Source organism: Dermochelys coriacea, chromosome 1 (assembly GCF_009764565.3).
Source record: "Dermochelys coriacea isolate rDerCor1 chromosome 1, rDerCor1.pri.v4, whole genome shotgun sequence".
In the NCBI taxonomy this organism is placed as follows: Eukaryota; Metazoa; Chordata; order Testudines; family Dermochelyidae; genus Dermochelys; species Dermochelys coriacea.
The window spans coordinates 244165690-244189374 of NC_050068.2; the positions used below are offsets into that span (position 1 = coordinate 244165690).

General features: G+C 47.7%; 1 protein-coding gene across 6 annotated transcripts in view; it reads right to left on the reverse strand.

The window, feature by feature from the left end:
• The window catches only part of LOC119841896 (zinc finger protein 420-like), a 40323-nt gene extending 18624 nt beyond the window's left edge, over nt 1–21699 (reverse strand). The window contains exons 1-4 of one of the 6 annotated variants that reach the window (XM_043518097.1): nt 19152–19209; nt 18109–18217; nt 8967–9086; nt 2013–6779 (exon numbers count right to left, since the gene is read on the reverse strand). In XM_043518097.1, the coding sequence (XP_043374032.1) occupies nt 5059–6779; nt 8967–8994 (1749 nt within the window). In that variant the 5' untranslated portion in view covers nt 8995–9086; nt 18109–18217; nt 19152–19209 and the 3' untranslated portion in view covers nt 2013–5058. Of the gene's footprint in view, nt 1–2012; nt 6780–8966; nt 9087–12917; nt 13150–13256; nt 13420–15780; nt 15872–18108; nt 18218–19151; nt 19210–21193 lie in introns of those variants that run through there. The other 5 variants (XM_043518086.1, XM_038369696.2, XM_038369687.2 and 2 more) reach the window with 5 other exon arrangements.
• Nucleotides 21700–23685: the final 1986 nt, after the last annotated feature.

Below are 23685 nucleotides of genomic sequence, written 5' to 3' on the forward strand. Positions count from 1 at the left end.
GAAGACAGAAATAGTAGAAGTGCAACAAAATCTGTCCCTTTCCTTACCCTCAAGCTCTACATCATTCCACCACTTTATAAAAACAAAAGCTAAGACCTGCTAACCCTATTGCCTATGTAAGGGGACTGTTGCCCTCTTACTAACATTCAGTAGGGGTATTTTAGTTGCTAGCTCCCAGGACTAAAAAGGGGGAAGGGTTGAGGGGGATCAGGACCCTGAGACTGACAGCCCCCAGGAACAATGGGGAGAGGCCAATGCTCCAGGTCAGCCTAAATGACAGGGTGGGCAGGCTATCAAGGAGTCCGTGTGAGCTGGAATTGCTTGGGTCAGACAGAGTGGGGCCGAGCTAAGGAGAAAGCAGGAGCCCGAGCTGAGCTGGGGAGCAGAGCTGTGCCAGATCCAGAGAGAGCAGACCCTGTCTTGGGAGCAGAGCTGCAGCCCCAAAGCCAGAGGCACAGCCCAGGGAGAGCAGACTTGCCCTGGGAGGAGAGCTGCAGCAACCAGAGCTAGAGGGGCCAGAAAAGCAGCCCAAGAAGCAGGTCAGTGCTGGGAGCAGTCACAGAAGCAGCCTGCAGAGCAGACCTGTCCTGGGAGCAGAGCTGCAGCAACCAGAGCCAGAGGGGCCAAAGAAGCAGCCCAGGGAGCTGGAGGCAGAGCAGCAGCAGCACTGAGACAGAGTGATGAAGCTGGGGCGGGAGCAGTCCGGAGCTGGGTGCAGTGAGCAGATGGGGAGAGTGAGGGGGACCCTGGGCAGCAGGCCCAGCACAGGGAGATGGCTCAGCCAAGGGGATCTGCAGGCTAGGCTTGGATCATAACCCCGACAGGGCAGGGGCAATACTGGGAAGAAGGGTCCTACCACTAAGAGCCTGACAGCGTGTGGCCACCATCAGAGCAAGTGTCCAACCCACAGCATCCCTGCAGCACAGCCAGGGCCTGAGAAGGCGGCCTCGGACTTACAAGGAACAGACTGTGAACTGCCCTGATATTCCAGAGACTCTGTTTGTGATGTTCCCTGCCACAGAGCGGGCTGATGCGTTTCCTTTAACCTTTCCCATTTTTCCTTATTCTTTTTAAAATTAATTGTTGATTAAATAACTTACATTTGCTTTAACTTGTACGTAATGGTCAGTGGGTCAGAGAAGTGCCCAGTGTAGAGAGAGTACCCCGGAGTGGGGACACCCTCGCCCCGGTCCTAGGTGACCACAGCAGGGTTGGGGATCGAGCCCCCCAGGAATTCTGGGTCCAGCCTTGTTAGGGTTACGAGGACTCTGCCAGACAGGAGACTGGAAGGGGAGTCCTCAAGGGCAGGGAGGCCACTGGGTAAAGGAAGTGGGAGCGAGGACTCAGATCCTTTCGCTAGCCCACTTCACCGGGGTAGTGCAGAAGCCAGGAAAGTTCTCCACAATAGCAGGACTATTCCCCCGCTTACACCTCGTAATGATTTCACTGTTCAGCTGGCAAGGGGCAAACCAAGATTTCTAGCAACCAAGTCCTTAGAGGGACCAAACATCCACAACCCCTCTTAGAATAGTTTAATTAGTCTGCTTTGTGATGTCTCTAGAAAAGATCTCCACTCCCACTGTTTGCAGCAGTTATAGCTGGTCATGACAATCAAGGATCTTTTCCACTGGGGATCCAACACTAGTACAAAAAAAAAAAAACCCTTCTGCTTCTTCCTTTTGACACCATCTCCTAGATCAGAGAATCATAGAAGTGTAGGAATGGAAGGGACCTTGAGAGGTCATCTAGCTCTGTCCCCCGCCCTCAAGGCAGGACTACATAATTACTACACCATTCCTGATAGGTGTCAAATGTTCAGTTTCTGCAGAGGCTTATATGTCTCTTACCTTCATTAACTTTCCCCTTTGCATTACCACCCACCTCTGGCCAGGAAAGACAGAATGTATCAGATAACAAAAAGTGTCTTTTCCTCACCCACTTTACCCCTCAATCCTATTGTGACCCTTAATGCTACCATGAACCAAGTCCCGTAACTTCCCCTTCGTGCCCCTCCCCCGACATTACTGGTGAGAAAAGGGTTAAATTATTGAAAACTATTTCGTGTTCATTCCACACACCTACACACACAAAATCCCTGCTACACTGGAATTAAAGTTGATATGTACTAAAAAGACTTATAACACTGTAGTTATGAAACAACACGCATTAGAAGTTCAGAGTTTAGACTTAAGGGTGACCTATAATGGAAATAAAATTGATTTGTACCTTTTCTGCTTCTTTATGTTGTGTAAGGACAGCCTTATAGATTCCCCATATTCTGCCCCAGAACATTTTAGTCTCCCTCCTGCTTTTTACTTTAGAAGTATCAGGATCATCAAATCTAGTCTTCCCTATTAGACTCCCTGGATGCTCACACGTGGGTTAGTGTCTTTCTCAGCCCCTATGTGAAGGTGCCTTAACAAGGCATCTTTTCATCAGAGTTCTAAATAGGTGTTCAAACAAACAAGCAAACCACACACACAAAAAACCAGTTCAGAAGGTAGAGTTTTAATCCACGTCTACACACAGACAAAATTCCCTTCTCAGTGAATCAAGTTTCAGTAGCATGGTTTCCTCTGATTAAGATTTTCAAAGCAAAGCAGACTAGGAGAGTTAGCTACACAACTCCCATGGAAGCGAGTAAGTGTTCTGTGGCTAAATCCTTCAGTCCAATGAAAATCTCAGCTATTTGTTCACACCCATCCAGTGTAGACAAGGCCTGAGTTTCTAATTTAATAGCCTTTATTACTTTAAAGACTCTACACATCTCAAAGAAATCAAAAGAGTGGAAAAAAGCCAATGTTTTTTCCTCTGCAAGTTTAACTTTATAAGAAATCCAAACATTTGAAATTTTGGAAAGACATAGATGATTTGTCGCTCAAATACCTTAACTCTGCTCCCACAGAGATGCTCTGAGAACAAGCAGAGTCAGGTGATCCATGATCACAAAACTAGATTTTTTTTTTATTTGTACAGTGCACCCTTCATACAGGTGCACACAGATCAAATTTTCTAATTCCTGATCAAATAAATTTATTGAAGGCAATCATTTCCCAGTACACAGATTCCATGCATCTCCAGTTATACAAGTGTCATTAGCCGACTAGATAGCAGAGTTACCTGTATAAAACTCAGAAGCTGAAATCACGGTATTAAGGTTGTAAGACAGGACAAAGTTGAATGTAATGTTGTAGCATGTGCTTTATGTATGAAAGCAATGAGCCCAAAGGTCTGTCATTGACAGTCACACACAATCACCTGCAAAGCATACAAATCCAGAGTCCTTTCCAAGTTTAAGCAGTGCACCATCATGTGCTGCAGACTTCTTAAAGCCCCTGTGAAAGAAAATGAATGGAAGCTAGGGGACGGAAGGGTTCTGGCATTCTTACAATAATCTGTCCAAATTTAAGAAGTTCACAGCTACAGGCTGTGTCCTGCTTTAGAAATGACAAATAAATGGATGTTTCAAAATTAGAGTTATCACTTTGAGTTTTACATATAACGCTGTAGGAAACCCACCCACCTGCTACTGTCCCCATATTTACTATTGACACCTGTACAACACAATGGGCATGGGACTCAGTCTGTAGGTCAGATAAAAGGACTTTGCTATGACAGAAAATTTTCCCCACATATGCCCTGGCCATTTACAATAGGGTTTCTCATCCATGTAGATTCTCTTAATGTATGAGATTTGAGCTGCCACTGAAATGCCCCCATATTCAGTATACTGATAGCATTTCAACTCCATGTAGGTCCTCTAATGGCTAATAATGCGGATCCCTTTAGAGCTTCCTCTGCCTTTTGTTCAGAAGAGCCCACTCCTCCTAGGTGAAATAGATGGCCACCTCCTCGAATGTCACTGATACATGAAATAGATGTTCTTCATGCAGCACCTGCTGCTCCCAAGACAAGCCCACTGCTCAGTCCCAGGTCGAGAAGGGAAGGGCAAAGCTGAATCAAGCTATTATGAACAGTGTTCATAGTGCTGTTCTGGGGACATTATCTAGCTAAGCCTTTATAACAGAATCGTTCCTATGGTATCTAAGCTTACAAACTGCCTCATAATTTCTCTGTTTACCAGGATAACACATGCAATTGTGTTATCATGCATACACCCAACAAAATGAATATTCTCCTGCCATCTTCCAAATCAGCTTGGCCACCCAACATTTTGCCTTCATTCTCTGGATCTCTGTGTTGTTGGGTCTTCCCCATAAGGGGGAGCTCAGGAGGCTGCTTGCGCCTCTTCTCACCCTCCTCCCTGATAAAGGAGAGTGGGAAGCATGGAATGGAGAATCCTTTGTGATTCAGGAAAGTAAGGAAAAGAACAACCCCCCTCTTTCAGATAACGGGGCAGAAGAGGGTGAAGCAGTGACTTGTGGAAAGGCCAGATGGAGGTGGATGACATCCTGAAGGGTTAAGGTCAGTCATCTCCTCCTGTACAGGCTCTGATCCATGCACGTTTTAGGTGCGGAGGAGAGACATATGGTGGGGTCTTTCCCTGCTGCACAGCTTGGGAGCTGCACAGCTGGGAGAGGCAACTATAATGCAGAGTTCCTAAGCTCAGAAGTACTGGAGCTCAGATGATGGGCTGCTTAGCTGACTGAATGGCATTTCCTCTACCTGATACAAATGGCCTAACTGCTTCAGAAGTCTCTCTTGCACTCTCCCCCATATTCCTTCAGACAGAGCTTCCACCACTTCTGAGACGGCTCCCACTCCCCAAGTTTTGTAGCCACACAGGAGGGGTAAGTGGGCAACCGTGCTGCACAGAAGCTTTTGCTAAGTTCCCCTAAGATTCAGCTTAAAAATTTATAGTAACATCCTCTTATGTTTGGAGGCAAGGTGTGGGTGTGGGGGTTAGCTTTCTCAGCATCAGAACATGCCTGATGCATTTTTAGGAGGATTTTAATTAAGAGATTGATTGTGAGTCAATAGTTTCATGATCAATTAACATTGCAGCACTGCTTCCACTTTGTTGCGTCATTCAGTACAGCAAAGAGCCACTCCTGACAGCATGGACATAGAGTGCCACGTGGCCCACGGGTCCCTGTCTCAGTGTCTCTCTCCCGCATGGGTGCTCCGGTGCTGAGTGAGCCCTGCACTCTGGCTGAAAGTTTTCCCGCACTCAGTGCACTCATAGGGCTTATCTCCAGTGTGGATCCTCCAGTGCTGCACCAGGGCCGAGCTCTGGCTGAAGCTCCTCCCACATTCCGTGCACTGATATGGTCGCTCCCCTGTGTGGACTCTCTGATGCTGGGTGAGTGCCGAGCTGTCACTGAAGCTCTTCCCACAGGTGTGGCACTGGTAGGGTTTGTCTCCTGTGTGGATCCTCTGGTGGGTGGTGAGCTGCGAGCTCTGAATGAAGCTCTTCCCACACTCGCTGCACTTGTAGGGCTTGTCCCCCGTGTGGATTCTCCTATGCTGCGTGAGGTGCGAGCTCTCGCTGAAGCTCTTCCCGCACTCGCTGCAGTGGTAGGGCCGCTCCCCGGTGTGAATCCTTTGGTGTGTGATCAGCGTGGAGCTCTGGCTGAAGCGTTCACTGCACTCCCCGCACTCAAAGGGCTTGTCACCGGTGTGGGTTCTCCGGTGTTGAATCAGCACCGAGTTCTGCCGGAAGCTCTTCCCACACTCAGTGCATTGGTAGGGCTTCTCTCCTGTGTGAATTCTCCGGTGCTGAATGAGACCCGAGCTATCCACAAAGCTTTTCCCGCACTCGTTACATTTGTAGGGCCGCTCCCCTGTGTGGATCCGCTGGTGGGTGGTGAGCTGGGAGCTAAAGCTGAAGTTCTTACCACATTCGATACAACTGTAGGGTTTCTCTCCAGTGTGGATCCGCTGATGCTGCATGAGTGACGAACTCCGGCTGAAGCTTTTCCCACATTCATTACACCGGTAGGGTTTGTCCCCAGTGTGGATCTCCTGGTGTCTCAGGAGGTTTCCCTTCCTACTAAAGCTCTTCCTGCACTTCACACATTCATATGAGTTTTCCCCAGCGTGAACTCGCTGATGTTTCAGGAGCTGTGACTCCTGATCAAAGCTTTTCTCGCACTCAGAACATTTGTGGGGTTTCTCTCCCAGGTGAAGCCTCTGATGCACTTCCAGATCTGAACTCAGGCTGAAGCTCTTACGGCATTCAAGACATTTATAGGGTTTCTGCTCCGTGTGGATTTTCTGATGCCTGATAAGGTTGGAGCTCACACTGAAGCTTTTCCCACACTCATCACATTTATAGCGTTTCTCTCCCGTGTGGATCCTGTTGTGGTTGTAGAGAGTGGAGCTCCGATTGAAGCTTTTCCCACATTCAGCACATTTATAGGGCCCTGCTCCAGCATGCAGTCCTGGATGTTTCACACATGTTGAGCTGTCAGTAAAGCCTCCTCCGGATTCAGTACATGTACATGGCTTCTCTCCCTTGTGGATCTTTTGATGCTGAGTGAGGTGTGAGCTTTGATTGAAGCTCTTCCCACACTGCACACATTTGTAGGGCCTCTCCCCCGTATGGATCCTCTGATGAGTAACCAGCGTTGAGCTTACACTGAAGCTTTTCCCACATTCACTGCACTGATAGGGTTTCTCTCCAGTGTGGATTCTCTGGTGTTTGACCAGTGCCGAATGAACTCTGAAGCTTTTCCTACACTCTGTACATTGATAGTGATTTTCTCTGCCGCGTGGCCTCTGATAGTTAATGGGGCCAGCATGTGTGTCTAGTTTCTTTCCCGAGTCTAGCTTCAGATGAGGATTCTCCTCTTCGCTTTCTCTCACAATCGCGTCATCTAGGGAAGTAAAGAGAATCCAGACAGCACTCATTGCCTGGGCTCAGGAGAAAGACAATCTCAGGGAAGTGTAAAGGGTGTGTTACAAGTAAGACACTAAGCTTAAGGGTATGAGCTTGCACGCTACAAGTGCTACATTGGCACAGCTGCGGAGCTGCAGTTATTCCACTATAGTGCAGACATTCACTACAGTGATGGAAGGGGTTTCGCGGTCACTGTAGTAAATCCACCTCCTCTAGAGGAGGTAGCTAGGTCGAAGGAAGCGTCCTTCCATCTACCTAGCTGTGTCTAAAGTGGGAGTTAGGTTGAGCTAACTACATTGCACAGGACATGACAATTTTCACAGCCCTGAGTGATGTAGCTAGGTTGACCTAAGTGTGAGGTGTAGATCAGGCCCAAGACTATAAGCACTGCATCAAGCCCCAGCACAATCTTTCCCTAGACAGGAACAGGGAGTGTGGAGAGGGACATGGAAGAAAGAGTTGGGAGGAGGAACAGAGTGAAAGAGAGTGAGGTGAGGAAATGTATGAGGATGAAAGGGAAAGTAGATGGGTGCGAGGAGAGACTAGGGAGGCGAATGGACTGTGGGACCTTCCGCTCTCTCTCTCCAGACTACTGAGGACCATTTTTAGCATGACTATTGTTCTGCAAAAGGCATCTCAGGCTGCTGCTGTGGAGGAGAAACAGAGGGAAACTCAGAGGAGCAGTTTGCCATCAGCATCTCCTGCTACATGGGGAATCTAGTCTCTCCAGCTTATTGGGTCAAAAGCCCACCCTATTTGTTTTTAACCCAAGACAACAGTGGACTTTGCCTCTCCCCCACATCAGGGGATTGAGGTACTTTTTGAAGAATACAAAAAACTTTTAACTTGGTGCGAGGGGTGCTCTAGTGCATTTCCTATCAATGCAATCACTGAAAAAAAATAATCAGGAAAAATCACCAATTAGAACAACATTACTATCCACACCAACATCATGCCACATCTTGCCACCCACACCTCACCTAATTTTCCACTGTTTGTAATTTCCAAAGGCTGGAATATTGTCTGCTTCACGGTGCATGAAATACCAAGTGTATAAAATTTGGCAGTGTGCAGTAAGAGGGCCTGGTGGGAGGAAAAACAAAACCTAAGACTGCTTTTTTAAAAAATTACAAAGTTAGGGATTTTTAAAGTGGGTTAAACTTTTCAAAGTAGGCATTTTTAGAGAATGGAAAATATATTGAAAATTCAAGCTTGTTCTGATTCAAACAGTATAATTTGGGTCATGACAAGGGTGAGATTTTGTTTTATAAGGGAGTTGAACTCCACTTTAAGTTGAAAACCATATATTAGCCAAAGATCTGCTACAAAGCCTCCATAATAAAGAGAAAGTATGTGGCGTGAATAACCAGAAAATATTGGCCAAATCTTTCAAAAGAAGAGTCAAAAAGGTATGTGCTTTATAAAATTCTCTATTTATATCTCAATATGGACTTTGGAGCCTAAGTGATTTGGGAACACAAGTCTCATTGGGCATCTTTTCCTTGTAAGTCACTTAGGAGCCTCTGATTTTTGAAACTTATCTATTTCTTGTCCTCAACATTCAGGATATTAATACAGTTAGACAATTACTCTGGATTTTATATAGGGCAGACTCAAGTTTTTAGAACAGGTGGAAGAATCCCAAGAAAGTAGAGTGCTTGGCATACCAATGTATAGGTGATTCTTGCTAAGAGCCTAACAATGCACTTCTACTAAAGCAGAGCCAATGAGATCACAGAACGAGACTGATATGAGAACTCATGAGTAAGGCTACGATTTAGTCATGGAGATCAGGGCAGTCACAGATTCTGTGACTTTACCGGAAGCTGTGACTTCTTCAGCTTCAGCCGTCAGCAGCTGAAGCTGTGGCTGGAGTCGGAGCTATGCTCCCCACATAGCCCCACTGCCGGGGCTGCCACCAGGGCCGTGCGCCCCTGTCCTGCAGTGCAGGCTGCTGCTGGGGCTGTACACCTCTGCCCCGCAGCTAGTACGGTTATTTTTAATAAAAGTCACAGGCTCTGTGAGTTTGTTGCCTGTGACCTGTCCATGCCTTTTACTAAAAATGACCATGACAAAATCTTAGCCTTATTCATGAGCTGTGTTGGAATTCCAGCTCTAAAACTGGATAATTAACTATGTAAATTGATTTTAAAACAGCTCTCACCTGTATAGGGGCCTCTAAGGCTCTCCATTTTCTCAGGGTTCCAGAGATCAAAGACACATGGTTCTTAACCTTGTTCCATCTAAGAGGTCACTTCACCCCTAGCAGCCAAAAATCCTGGTTCTGGGAAAGAAAACAGGGGTAATAAACCTCAACAACTATCAGATGTGATTAATGAGGGAAAGTATACCCAAAATCCCCACACAGAGGAAAACCATTGCCTAACCTTAAGCCTTATCACTGCGAGTCTGTCTTTCCTGACCTGTCCCCTTTCTGGGAAATGATACGATTCACAAGACTGACAAGTGAGAACATTTTAGCCCCAATTCTGCATAGGAATCAGTACAGGGAGAGCGCTGCGTCTGGATGGAGCCCTATTGACTTAGTCACGACTCTGCACAGGGTTCATCCTTGCCGATTCTTTGGCAGGACTGGGACCCAGAAGTGTGATCCTACCCACACTGAGATCAGTGACAGAACTCCCACTGACTGGTGGTGCAGGACTGTGAGCTCTTCAAGGCAGGGACCTGGCTTTTACACATTCCTGTGAAGTGCTCAGCACACATCTGGGCATTTATTACTATAAAACAATAGGGAAGTATTTGAGGAGGAATTGGGAGAGGCCAGTGACAAAGCCAGATGAAAATCCAACAAGGTATTTAGATGCCTAGAGGAATTTTCAAAAGTGCCTAACCTCATTAGGTTCCTAACTCTCATTGAAATCGAGCTGGCCATCAGCCGTCAGGCAAGCTACCACCTGTCCCACCCCTGCCGCTCAGCACTCCTTTGATGCTCTTAACTGAGTGTCCTGGAGGTTTGAAGCATCCTTCAATGCTCTCCTCAAAACTCTCCTTTGCTGTGATCCTACCAAAAAAAAAATTAAAAAAAAAAATTATCATGCTCATATCACTGCCTGTCAAGCTGCTCAGGGCAAGGGCCATCTTTTTGTTTTGTGTTTATTCAGTGCCAGGATAAAACAAACAAACAACAATAACCACCTGCTTAGGCATTTTTGAAAGTCGAACTAGGCACTTGTATGCATCTTTAGGTGCCTAAATACCTTTGGAAAAAGTGCTCCAGTAGCATTCATGTTTTTAGGATGAGTAAATCTCATCTTCTTGAATGTGGTTTTTATTCATAGCCTGAAAGAGGAACCCAACTTTCCTCCTTTTTCAAATCCCAAGCAGTTTCTAAACTTTGAATTAACTAGTCCAAATGAAGGAAATATTCTCTCGACACCTGCTAGTTAAACTGAAACCAAAAGGAAATGAAGAAAAACCTTTTTCTGAACAAAGAAAAACCTCTGAAGTACTTACATTTGGAAAAATTTGAATACCAACTTTCATTGCATTGTAAAGATGGAAAATGATATAGTTCTTACTTAACGCAGTACAGGACTTTGTTACATATTTAAAAAGCTTGACCTCAAAAGTTAAAGATGTTTACCCTGACGATGTACATCATTAGAAAAGCAGTTCCCTTTAATTCATTCAAATTTGCGGAGAGTTCCCTGATGCAGCACATTTATTTATATTTATTTATTTAAATAGTTTCTAGCAAGTTTAGGCCTTAACATAACTTGTCATAATTTTCAAAATTAATTTTAAAACAGGTTTATTTTTAAAAACAAAAATATATTTAAATGAAAAAATCCAATTTTTTAAATGTAAAACAAATCAACTTTTATCCATTCTGCCTTCCAATACTGGAATAAGCCATACCTGCATAAGCACTTTTATATAAATATATCTGTGTCTACATTAGGGGGGTTCGCAAAAAGAAAAGGAGTACTTGTGGCACCTTAGAGATTAACAAATTTATTTGAGCATAAGCTTTTGTGAGCTACAGCTCACTTCATCGGATGCATTCAGAGCTATTACCAGCAGGAGAGCGGGGCGGGGTGGGGAACCTTTTGTAGTGATAATCAAGGTGGGCCATTTCCAGAAGTTGACTAGAACATCTGAGGAACAGTGGGGCGTGGGAGGAATAGACATAAGGAAATAGTTTTACTTTGTGTAATGACACATCCACTCCCAGTCTCTGTTCAAGCCTAAGTTAATTGTATCCAGTTTGCAAATTAATTCCAATTCAGCAAACTCTCGTTAGAGTCTGTTTTTGAAGTTTTTTTGTTGAAGAATTGCAACTTTTAGGTCTCAGAGTAGCAGCCGTGTTAGTCTGTATTCGCAAAAAGAAAAGGAGTACTTGTGGCACCTTAGAGACTAACAAATTTATTAGAGCATAAGCTTTCGTGAGCTACAGCTCACTTCATCGGATCCGATGAAGTGAGCTGTAGCTCACGAAAGCTTATGCTCTAATAAATTTGTTAGTCTCTAAGGTGCAACTTTTAGGTCTGTAATCGAGTGACCAAAGAGACTGAAGTGTTCTCCAACTGGTTTTTGAATGTTATAATTCTTGACATCTGATTTGTGTCCATTTATTCTTTTACATAGAGACTGTCCAGTTTGACCAATGTACATGGCAGAGGGGCATTGCTGGCACATGATGGCATATATCATATTGGTAGATGTGCAGGTGAACGAACCTCTGATAGTGTGGCTGATGCGATTAGGCCCTATGATGGTGTCCCCTGAATAGATATGTGGACAGAGTTGGCAATGGGCTTTGTTGCAAGGATAGGTTCCTGGGTTAGTGGTTCTGTTGTGTGGTTGCTGGTGAGTGAGTATTTGCTTCAGGTTGGGGGGCTGTCTGTAAGCAAGATCTGTGACAGTGATGGGTCATCCTTCAGGATAGGTTGTAGATCCTTGATGATGCATTGGAGAGGTTTTAGTTGGGGGCTGAAGGTGATGGCTAGTGGCGTTCTGTTATTTTCTTTGTTGGGCCTGTCCTGTAGTAGGTGACTTCTGGGAACTCTTCTGGCTCTGTCAATCTGTTTCTTCACTTCAGCCGGTGGGTACTGTAGTTGTAAGAATGCTTGATAGAGATCTTGTAGGTGTTTGTCTCTGTCTGAGGGGTTGGAGCAAATGTGGTTGTATCGTAGAGCTTGGCTGTAGACAATGGATCGTGTGGTGTGGTCTGGATGAAAGCTGGAGGCATGTAAGTAGGAATAGCGGCCAGTAGGTTTCCAGTATAGGGTGGTACTTCAAAAACAGACTCCAATGAGAGACTGCTGAATTGGAATTAATTTGCAAACTGGATACAACTAATTTAGGCTTGAATAAAGACTGGGAGTGGATCGGTCATTACACAAAGTAAAACTATTTCCCCATGTTTATCCCCACCACGCTCCGTTCCTCAGATGTTCTTGTCAACTGCTGGAAATGGCCCAGCTTGATCATCACTACAAAAGGTCCCCCCCCCCCCGCTGGTAATAACTCACCTTAAGTGATCACTCTCGTTACAGTGTGTATGGTAACACCCATTGTTTCATGTTCTCTGTGTATATAAATCTCCTCACTGTATTCTCCACAAAAGCTTATGCTCAAATAAATTTGTTAGTCTCTAAGGTGCCACAAGTACTCCTTTTCTTTTTGCAGAATACAGACTAACACAGCTGCTACTCTGAAACCTGTCATTAGGGGGACTGTGCCACTTTAAAACTACAGTATAGGGATGTAGTTAAAGCGACACACCTTTTAGTGTTTAGACAAGCCTTAAGTTATGTAAGGTCTCATTTTCTGCTTTTTATTTTGATCTGGTAACGGCTTATAGTTTCTGGTTAGTTCCACCATTTATGCAGAGTTTCAGAATAGTTTTTTAATGGGGGGGGGGCTGTTTTGCAGTTTATTTCTTTTGTTAAAAAAAAATCAAATTTGCCCGTTGCAAAAAAATGTACTTATATCCCCACAACTTTCTTCCTTTGACCCCAGCCCGCTCCCATCATCTCCCGCCTCCAAATTTCATCTCAAATCCCCTCCCTCTACCACTCCCTTAGCTTTCACCGATCTTCCCCAAACTCCTTTCCACGGTTTTCTGAAATCCTGGTAGGCGGCGTACTCGGTTTTGTTCAAGATCGTCCGGCTGTGCCCGAGGATCCCTGTACAGCTCCCCACATGCTGCCCCTGAGCCGGGGGGGAAATCCGCAGAGACACCCCCCCCCCGGCCCATGCTGCCCCTCAGCTCTCCAGCTGGGCGGTGCGGGAGGAATCCTGCAGAGGCACTCCCCGATCCGGGCGCCTTCAGGATGGGGGGCCCTGGCTCGTTCTCCTTCCCAAGTCCAGGCTCCGGCTCCCTCTTTGTTGCGGTCGCTTCCTGCAGGCAGTGATTTCCCCTCGTGGGCCCCGCCCTGCTGCGTCCCCTCCCCCCGCATTACCGAGCCCCCCCTGCCCGGCTCACCCGTGTGGCTGCGGGGAGCCGCAGGAGCGGGTCGCTCGGCGCGAACGCCCGGGGCTGCGGGGCTGCAGCGGTGCGGCGCCAGGTGCCATGTGCACGGCGGGCTGCAGGGAACAGGGACGTTCCAGGTCGCTGAAGTCCCCGCTGGGCAGGACTTTCTAGTCCTCCGCTCCAGAGCCGGCTCTTTGGTTTTAACCCTCACTTCCCCAGGCAGGAGAGAGACGTCCCCTTTCCCTCTGTTCTGCTCCTTTGCCCCCTTTCCGGCTAAAGGCCACTCACAGCCCCCTGGCCTGCACCTTCCCCTGCCACTCAGAACAAAGCTCCCAAGGGGCTCCTGGGCCATTTTCTCCCCCCTCTTGGTTTTGGGCAACTGTAGCCGGGACGACGGTTCAAGCACAGGGTCCCAATTTGGGATTCTGCGGTGTCCCCTTTAGGGTGGTTTGAGCTGCTGTAAATCACACAGCTGGCCCTTGGTGGGCCCCCAGAATAAGGGTGTGCTGAGGGACGGGCTGATGGGCAGGGTGCTGTTCGAGCACTTGTGCCACAGCACTGCTCAAAGCCACAGTAATAGTTGGACCTGAAGGATGGTCCAGTGCTTAGAGCACAGGGGGCATGGGAGATCGGGGTGCAAGTCCCTGGTCTACCACAGACACCCTGCAGGACCTTGAGCAAAGAAGCTTTAGCTGGTCCTGAATAACTCCATGTGTAGCCAAGCTCTAATAGCAGTTCCCCCCGCTATATTCTCCCATCCAAGTCTCTCCACCTACCCAAGGGTGATGGAGACTTCTCCACTGCTCTCTTGAATCCTGTACTGCCATTCCCAAGAGAGCAAAAAAAAAAACAAAAAACCCCTCACCCCACCCCAAAATAACACCAAACGACAGGAGATCATCAGGAAAACCATGAGAGTGAAATAAATGCCTTGGGGCAACTCTACACTACAAAATCAGTTGACCTAAATTACATAGCTGTACAGCCTCTCCCACTGCAGAAATTAAATCGCTTTTGCATCTCCACACTATGCTCCTTGTGTCAGTAGTGGGTATCCTCCCCAGGAGCGCTTACACCAATTTAACTGTCAATGTGGGGGCACTCTGGGATGGTTTCTAAAAGGCAGCAATAGTGTACACACTGCAGACTTGTCCCACCAATGTAAGTGACCTACTATTGACATCAAAATGCCACGTCCATGAAAGACCTAGGGCTTATGTCCATGTAGTTAGTGCTATAAAGACACTGCACGATACTTACATTGGCAGTTGGTTGTCATTCTTGTCAGTGTCAAGACTCCATGGTAGAGCTCTCTGCATGGGTGGGGGGATCCAGCTAGAGCCTGGCTGCCAGGCTCCTCACTCAGTGCCAGGCTGCACCCACCTGACTCCCCACTCCCAACCAGGCTATTGCCCGGGTTCCTGGCTCCCTGCTCGGCTGCCCCTGGGCTCCCCATACCACACTGGTAGCCCTCCCACTGCCGGGATCCTGGGTGCTGCCCCCCACTCCCAGATCCCCGCTTCTTGCTGGAAGCCTGGGGACTGTCCCCCCGGCTTTCTGCTCCCCACCCAGTGGCTGCCATGCTCTCAGCAGGGAGTGGGGAGCCTCAGTCAGCGCGTAGGCTCCTGGCAGAGAGTTGGGGGCTGAAAGCCTCAGGGCAGCACCCAGGGTCCAGTGGGGAGCTGCAAGTGGAGCTGAGAGCCTAGGCAGACAAGCTGGCATGTAGCCCAGAGCTGCTCCTACAGGTAGTCACCGAGCATTTGACCCCCTCATTCCTGAGCTACCAGTAAAAAGACAGCCTTAAAATGGAGCCCTAAGCTCTCCTCCCTCATCCCTTCACCACTGGCACCATCAGGAAAGTGGGGACAGAGGACCAGATATCAGTGCTAGATAGGCAGAAAGGGGGAAGGGAACCAGGTCAGGGAGGAGGGGCAGAGAGAGAACTGGTTACAGGGGCAGAAGGGAAGTGGAGCATGGGAAATAGGGAGTAGGTGCTGGACAGGAGGTAGAGACCCTAGCAGAGAGGGCAGGCAAGGCTTGGGGGGTTATGGGAGGGGGATGGCACAGAGAAGCAGGGAGTGACTGGGAGGAACAAGGCAGGAGACAAGGGGTGGGAGGGGGGAGCTGAAAGGGTGGAAGAGCCTGAAGGGAGGACCAGGCAGAACAGCTGCAAGGGGAGCACATAGGGGAGCGTGGGACACTAAGCCAGAAAAGACTCCTGTGCTGGGGCCGGGGCAGTAAGAAAGGTCCCATCCCTCCCAGCCTTGTCCCAGCTCAGAGCAGAAAGGAGGGGAATCTCGGTTGTGGCAGCTAGTTAAAGAGCCTGCAGGGCTGCTGCAGCTGCCTCTGCTTCTGTAGGGGGGCCCTTCAACCTGTTGTTTCCCACAGGCTGTGCTCAGACCTGACCCCCGCTGCTGCTCCCTGCCAGAAACAGCTGCTAGCAGCCTCCCACCAGTGTTCACAGGCTGCCAGATGTTCCTTCTCCGGCCTGCAGCGCTTGTGTTCTCCACCAGGGATATCCCAGCCGGCCTCTTACCTGCTCCAGGCCAGACTCCAAGAAAGGCCCCTCCCAGCCAGGACAGCCCTTTTTAGAAGGGTTTCCACCTGCCTGCTCTCATTGGCCAGGTGTGTCTAGGTGGGAGGGGAGTTACCCTCCCCCTGCTGGAATACGATCCCCCAGGGTTGCTCCTGGGGGCAGGGGAAGCCCAGGAATGAATGTGCTGCTCAGCAGATTCATCACACTGCTGCCCACTACTGCCCGCAGTGTTGTGCTGGAGCCTTCTCCTTTGCAGTTTCTGGCACCTCAGCAGCCTCCTTCAATGGGCCTCAGCCCCAAAATCTGAGAACAGCCTCTAGCAAAATAATCAGGCAATATTTAAAAAAATAAAGCCCGTGAGTTGAATTCTGCACTCAGAGGTAAAGAGTCAGAGGCTCCCTATGTGTAGGATTCTGCCTGGCAATTTTGCCAGAAATCAACACAAAAACAGGAGCCACCTCCTCTTCCTCCACCTTTCCTCCTAGCCCTTAGTGCAGCATCCCCTCCTTGGAAACACCCATTTTCTGACACTTTCCTGCAGCTTCCTCCCAGTCCTGCACCTCTTCTAGCACACCTCAGTCTCCAGCAGTCGCCTGTCTCTGCCCCCTACATTATAGACTACTTCCCCTCTCCTTCCCCCAAAAGACTTCTGGTCTCCTACCTCCATTGTTCCAACGTCAAGCATTCAAAACTCATGAGTCAGGCTCCCCAAATCAGGAGACTGACTTACAAATCTTAAGAATTAAAAAAATCATATTTGGGAGTGGGTTGAAAAAAATGTCTTCTGGTTTTTGAGTCTTCAGGGCACAATCCACAATCAAGAAGACCAGAAGTGTACTTTTCCTTTTTAAATAAAAGATCCTCACGTAATCACTTGACTTCAGAAGCTGGGGATTTAAGGACAACACCAAATATTGCAAAAAGAAAAGGAGTACTTGTGGCACCTTAGAGACTAACAAATTTATTAGAGCATAAGCTTTCGTGAGCTACAGCTCACTTCATCGGATGCATCCGATGAAGTGAGCAGCTCACTTCATCGGATGCATCCGATGAAGTGAGCTGTAGCTCACGAAAGCTTATGCTCTAATAAATTTGTTAGTCTCTAAGGTGCCACAAGTACTCCTTTTCTTTTTGCAAATACAGACTAACACGGCTGCTACTCTGAAACCAAATATTGCGAGACTCTAGATAAAACCACAAGAGATAGGACCACTGCACCTCTATCCCACATAGCAAGCTGCTTGATGTGCTATTGTCCTTTCTCTCGGTCTGGCCCTCTGCAGTATGTTACTGCACGGAGAAAAGCAGGTTACTAGGAGGCCAGCTGTAGCTCAGCAGATTGGGGTGGAAGACCAAGGCAGGAGCAAGTAGGGTAAGAGAGAAGTGAGAAATAAAGGACGGATAGTTAGATTATGGGTTGTTGTTGTTTAATACAAACCAACACCTGTGAATTTAATTTCTAAATGTGCAATTAAAAATCTAATCACTCACTCATTGGAATTCAGTGGGCTAAATGGAATACATTGAAATAAAATAATATTATTGATGTCATAGAATATCAGGGTTGGAAGGGACCTCAAGACCATCTAGTCCAACCCCTTTGCTCAAAGCAGGACCAATCCCCAATTTTTGCCCCAGCTCTCTAGATGGCCCCCTCAAGGATTGAGCTCACAACCCTGGGTTTAGCAGGCCAATGCTCAAACCACTGAGCTATCTTCCCCACCATATCATTGTACCAGGCTCTGGGAAAGAAGCTGCTATGGAGAGGATCTGGAGCTATTTAATTGTCCATGCTATAAAAAGGTTAAACTCACCAAACCAACACCTTTCTCTGCTGAGGGAAGGTGTAATCTGAACAGATGGGAAATATACATGGGAGAAATTAGATATTGAGGTACTCCAGGGCCAAAGTGACTGTTCAGTCACAAGCTGAATCTGGATAAAATGAAAAGCGTTCTCAACACTACAGTGAGGATCCTCTCTATCTAGGTTCATACCATGTTCATTACTATGCTATATGAGCACTTTTTAAGTCTTCCTTTTCCCCCTTTCCCAGCCTTTCCTGGACTTGCCAGTCCAACACTCACTCCATGTCCACTCTGCTCTCCTGTACACAGTCTATCCACTGTTTTCTTGGCCATCCCCTTGCCCACTGCCCACAAACTCTAGTCTCAAGTGCACCCCAAGAGGATCTCCATCATCCATCCTTCATACACTTGAGCTCTTTAAGTGGCTGTATCATTTACCTTTTTACAGATATGTTGTATGAATTTGTATTTCTGTCCCATAGACCAACTCCAATTCTCCTGCTATTTTTCAGATCCCCACCTTATCTGACCGCCAAGTTGCTTCCCTTCTCCACATCCATGCCTTTTTCTGTGGTTTTGCTCACAAGGGGAGGTTTGATGGCTAAGCTGGGTCCGATTCCATCTGCTGCCTTAAAAGAACAGAGTGGGAGGCAATGAGACTGAGATCCTTTGTGACTCAGGACAGCAAGAAAAGAAAGACATGATCCATCAGATTTGCTCTTAAGGGGTGAGCAGGAGATGGAGCTGAAGCAGTGTCTTAGGGTGGAAGAGCAGTGGGACACAGTTGCCATCCCTTAGTGCTTAAGACTCACCTTCTACTCCTGTGCAAGTCCTAGACCATGAAGAGATGGCTTAGGAGAGGAGATCCTCATAGCATGTGCTGCCCAGTTGGGAGCTGCATGGCATACGACAGCACTTGCTATGACAAAAATTTTGCAGTTTTGCTCCTGCATGGCTTAGCAGTTCCAGATGGCATTTGTTTCTCCAGCAGCCATCTCACTACTCCCCTTTGCCCCTTCTGACTCTGACTTCCATTCCCTCACCCACCCCCCACACACACATTCTTTGATCCTACAGGAACAGGTAAGTGGCTGCCATCCAGAATGTCTAGTTGCACCAGAGCTCCTCAGAAGTTCCTAACCATTTGATTTAGAATTTAATTATTTTAAAAAATTATTTCTCCAGCTTCTAAGGCAAATCTATTTTCTCTCTCCTCCCCATTTGCTGGATCTTTCCATATCTGGTGCATTCTTAGCTTTCAATAACACTTGGTTATTGACCAATTTCATCATCAGTTAAGACTATTGCACCACTCCCAGTTCACCGACAAATTAAAATACAGCCCTGTGACATAAATTAGGACCATTGACAAAAAATATTGGTCTAGTGTGCTGCATAGGTCAAAAAGCCCTCCTTCCATGCAGATACTCCTACAGCACGTTGAGTCAGGGGGAGCTATCACTGAACCTTTTCTAATGTTCACGTGTGGCTCCTGTGTGGAGTCTCTGATACTGAGTAAAGTCCCCATCTGTCACTGATTCTTCTCCCACATTCAGTACATACATAGGTTTGCTCTGTGTTTAGGCTCTCCTCAGATGAAGATCCTCCTCTTCACTTTCTCTAACAATCCTCACAGTAGCAGCCGTGTTAGTCTGTATTCGCAAAAAGAAAAGGAGTATTTGTGGCACCTTAGAGACTAACAAATTTATTAGCGCATAAGCTTTCGTGAGCTACAGCTCACTTCATCGGATGCATGAAGGGATGCCCCCTAAGGAGGGGGCCCTTCTCCAGTAGGGCACCTGTCCTGGCACAGAGAAAATGGTGAGGCACAGTGTTCCCCATAGGCATGGCTCAGTTTGGCACATGGCTCAGAAAGGGCAGAGCCAGCTGCAGATAGGGCTATGGGGTTGCAGCCAGAGAAGGAAGTGCTGGGACATGCCAAGACAAGGCTGATACTAGGGCAGGGCAGGGCCCAGCCCAGAGACTGCAGGGAGAAGTATTGTCCAGCCCAGCACTCCCACTCCCACTCCCCATGGAAAACCCTAGAACCCAGGCTTTAGACTCCCTCCTTGCTGTTGCCCCGCAAGGAGCAGGGGGCTCAACAAAGTGCCAGGATCTCCCCTCACAGCCTGCAGTGCTGAGACTCCAGTAGGAGCTCCCCTGTTGGGTGGGGAAGCGGGTGCCCCAGCCGTTAACTTCTGTGCAGGCATTGGCCCCTTGGCCGTGGGGCCTCCCTTCTTTGCTGTCTTGGGCATAGTCAGGATGGGAGACAGAGGTTGCTGGGTCTCATCTCAGAGCTAGCCAAAAGAGGGGTCAGAGGGCTGGGCTCCTTGAGCCTCCCCCTCATTGTACCCTTGGAGGTGAGGCATGGAAGAAAGAGTGACAAAGTGAGGGGCGGGGGGGGGGAAGTACACGGATAAAGGGGAAAAAAAGAGGGGAGGAAGGAGATACCAGTGAAAGAATGGTGAGGAGTGTGAACTTAAGGGGAATCTCTCCCCGCCCCCCAACTTTTGAAGGCTTTTGCGTTGTAACATAGTGGTAAATCAGGAGGGTAGTTTTGTGGTGACATCTCCCGCTATGCGTGGGAATACGATTTTCCTACCTACAAAATCCCAAAGCAGTTCATATTAAAATGAAGGCTCATTGGCAAATCAGATACATGACTGCTCCTTTCTGACTCTGCCAGAGCACCACAGAGACAGTGAGATGGGACTGAAGTACAAGAGCTCATACCAGCTATGTTGAAATTCCACCTTTGTACTGAATTCAATGATAGCCAGGTGCTCAGAGATCAATGTGACAGATGTGGTATAAGAACTGAAATATAATTCAATAGCACAGTTTCAGGCAGTATCTCTGAATCAACTGCTTTTGAAAATGCCACTTGTAATTTACTTGATAAATAGAGCCGGCCAAAACTCAGGATTTCCAGTTCTTGGGAAATTTTGATATTTCGAAACGTGGTTTTATTCCAAATTGGACCAAAACTGAATTTTTTTAAATTTCTGGAGACCTGGCTGTGACGGGTTGTCACCCGTGGCGTGCAATCTGGGAGCCATGGGAACCGCTGTGCCCCTCTAACCACCCCACGGGGCTGGCCCTGTTCACACTGCTTCCTTAACTGGAGACACAGCCAGCCTCACCAGTATGTTATTACCCAACTCGACAGCAGGTGGTGCCACTCACCCAAACTGAGCTGCCTGAGTGATGTACTGAAGCAACCCAAATACAAACAGCAGACACCAGCATTTCCCAGCTCCCCAGGCTCACCCCTTCCCCCCCCCCGCTGGTTGCAAAATTATACTGTGTTGCATTGCACAGGGATCTGTACAATGTAAGCTCATAATTAGTTCACTCTCCCCTCATTGTGGGAAAGATATGCAACAAGCCTGTGTTAACCAAGCTGAGATTTTTCCCCAGACACTTCACTCAAAGGCACACTGGTTTAGATAAAGCAAAAAACAAGTTTATTAACTACAAAAGATAGATTTTAAGTGATTATAAGTGTTAGCAAACAGATCAAAGCAGATTACCTAGCAAATAAGCAATACACAAACTAAGCCTAACATACTAGACAGATTGGATACGAATTAGTAATTTCTCACCCTGGCTGATGATACAAGCAGTCCACCATGTTTCCATACGCTGGCTAGAAATCCTTTTAGCCTGGGCCCAGCACTTCCCCCAGTACAATATTTGTTCCTTAGGTGTTTCTAGGAGTCTCCTTGGGTGGAAAGTGAGGCCCCTAAATGATGTCACACCCCACCTTATATAGCTTTTGCATATGGCAGGAACTCTTGGTTCCAAAAACAGTTCCCAGCCCAGTTTGTGGAAAAATACAGGTATCCAATATGGAGTTCAGTATCATGTGGTCTGGTCACATGCCCTTGCTGAGTCATAGCAGCGATTGCTTACAGGCTGGCTGAAATGTTTACAGGATGGTTATGCACTGCCACAGTCCATTGTCTTTGCTGATGGGTCATCAGCACTGTTTAGCTTCTTCATTGTTCTACCTGAAATGCAAGCTGACTGTGGGTGTTTTCCAGAGTAAGCACATTTGAAATACAGATACACGGTCAATGTTCATAACACTAGATACAAAAATGATACATGCATACAAATAGGCTAATCATATTCAGCAAATCATAACTTTTTCAATGATACCTTACAAGACATATATTATACTATATGCAGCATAATTATGTCATAATCATATCATAACCATACTACTATGAAGAATATTGGATGCAGTATCATATTGGCAATTAAAAAAAAAGTTTCAGAAACACTGACACATGGTGTTTCCAAAACAAAATAGGCTCTCTGAACCCCAGTAGCCACGGACTGAAATTGACATTCTTGTCAGTTTCATGGCTGCTATAAGGGTAGGGCTGGAGCTTTCAGGGCTTACAATCTCCCTGCCACAGACCCAGGAGCCTGGTAGACCTTCCAGAGCTCTCAGGTGTTCCAGCCTCCCTACCATGGACCAAGGAACCTGGAAACCATGAGGGCTTTCAGGGCTAGTCATAGAACCAGGAGCCTGGAAGTCTTAGGATGGGCTTCTTTTGTCCAAGGCTCTATGGCAGACCCACCATGCAGACTGCCTTGCAGTCAGGGAATGCAGGGCTTCCAGACTCTCAGGCTAGTTTGCTCCCAGGGCTGCCTCTGAACCATAGACCCTGGACACCCAGAGCCACAGATTCTGAAGGTTTCCAGCAGAACCCTGCCTTCTTTTAGCTGAAAATTCATTGAATGTTTACTGTTTGCACAAAACAATTCAGACTTGATCAATCAGCATTTTCCAGCACAGCGTCAGACAGCGATGGGTGATACCTAACAGAATGCTATTAAAGATTGCCTACATTAGTCACAAAGGTTGATGATAGCTCCATTCCCTCTCCTCTCTCGTGTGCATGCACTGCTTTTCCTCAAAGAGACAATAGCTTCAAAAACTGCAGTCTCTTCTCCTGTTATTATCCAAGACCTGCACTATTAATAGCTAATGCACACATAGTTCCTATGATGGCTCTGGGTCTGATGTTCTTTGGCAGCCAGATAATATTTAAATCATTCTACCACAGATGCAATCCACTCTCAGGGACCTTTGGATGTAGGTTTCTTTTATGTTTGAATACCAACCCTGTGGGTCAGGTCACAATATTTCACACTCAGATTTGGCCTGGTCACCCCTCTGTTGACAGAGGGGCGGCTAGGCAAAACTTGAGTGGTGCTGCGAACAACCACCACCACCACCGCTGTGGGGTGACTGCAGCGTGGGCTTCCTCTCCAGTTGCTCCCAGTCCCCTTGAGGCCTTGGTGTTGGGAGAGGGAGGAGGGAAGGGTTTAGTTTCAAATTTTGCCCAGGCCCTCCAAAAATCTTTGGGCAGCCCTGCTTACAAACCCCAAGGATAGCCACTGATTGGGACTGCAGGAATGCCCCTTGACAGCTCCTTCTACTGCTCCTGACCCTGCAGAGATATCGCTGTGATGGTGGACTTCAGCTCTGATTAAGCAGAGCCGAGGGGAAAGAGTGAGGAGGAAAAGGAAAGTGGGAAAGGAAGGGGAGGGTTGGGCGGAGAGAGGAATAGTAGCGAAGACAAAGGGTGCGAAATGGGGGGGGAGGGAAGGGGCAGACATGCCAGAGGGGTTAGACAATCAGAGCCCGGGGGATGTTTCCTTTAGGGCACTGGGCGAGGCACAGGAGAGTTCAGATAGGCAGCGGATCTGGCTACCCACTAGCCTAATTGGCTCACGAGCCCTCCCAACCTGATCACCAGGCTGCTGGGCCATGCTAAAGGGGTGAGCACAGTAAGGGGCTCGCCTCTTGCCCAAGCTGCTCGCTCGGTGGTGACTCACCTCCGCCAGCCAGCGCTGTCCCGGCGTGGCTGGGCTTCAGGCACCCCTAGGCTGGGGAAAGGGCGGTGGCTGCCCAACCTCCCACCTACCCCAGCTCCTCGGCACTTGTCGCCTGGTCCCGCTGGCTGCCAGCCATGCAGGTCTGGCCTCACCCCGGCTCGGCAGTGGGCCGGACCGGGCTCTACCCCAGCCTGTCCCCCTGCCCACTACTACCCTGCTCCTCTGTAGGACAAGCAGGCTG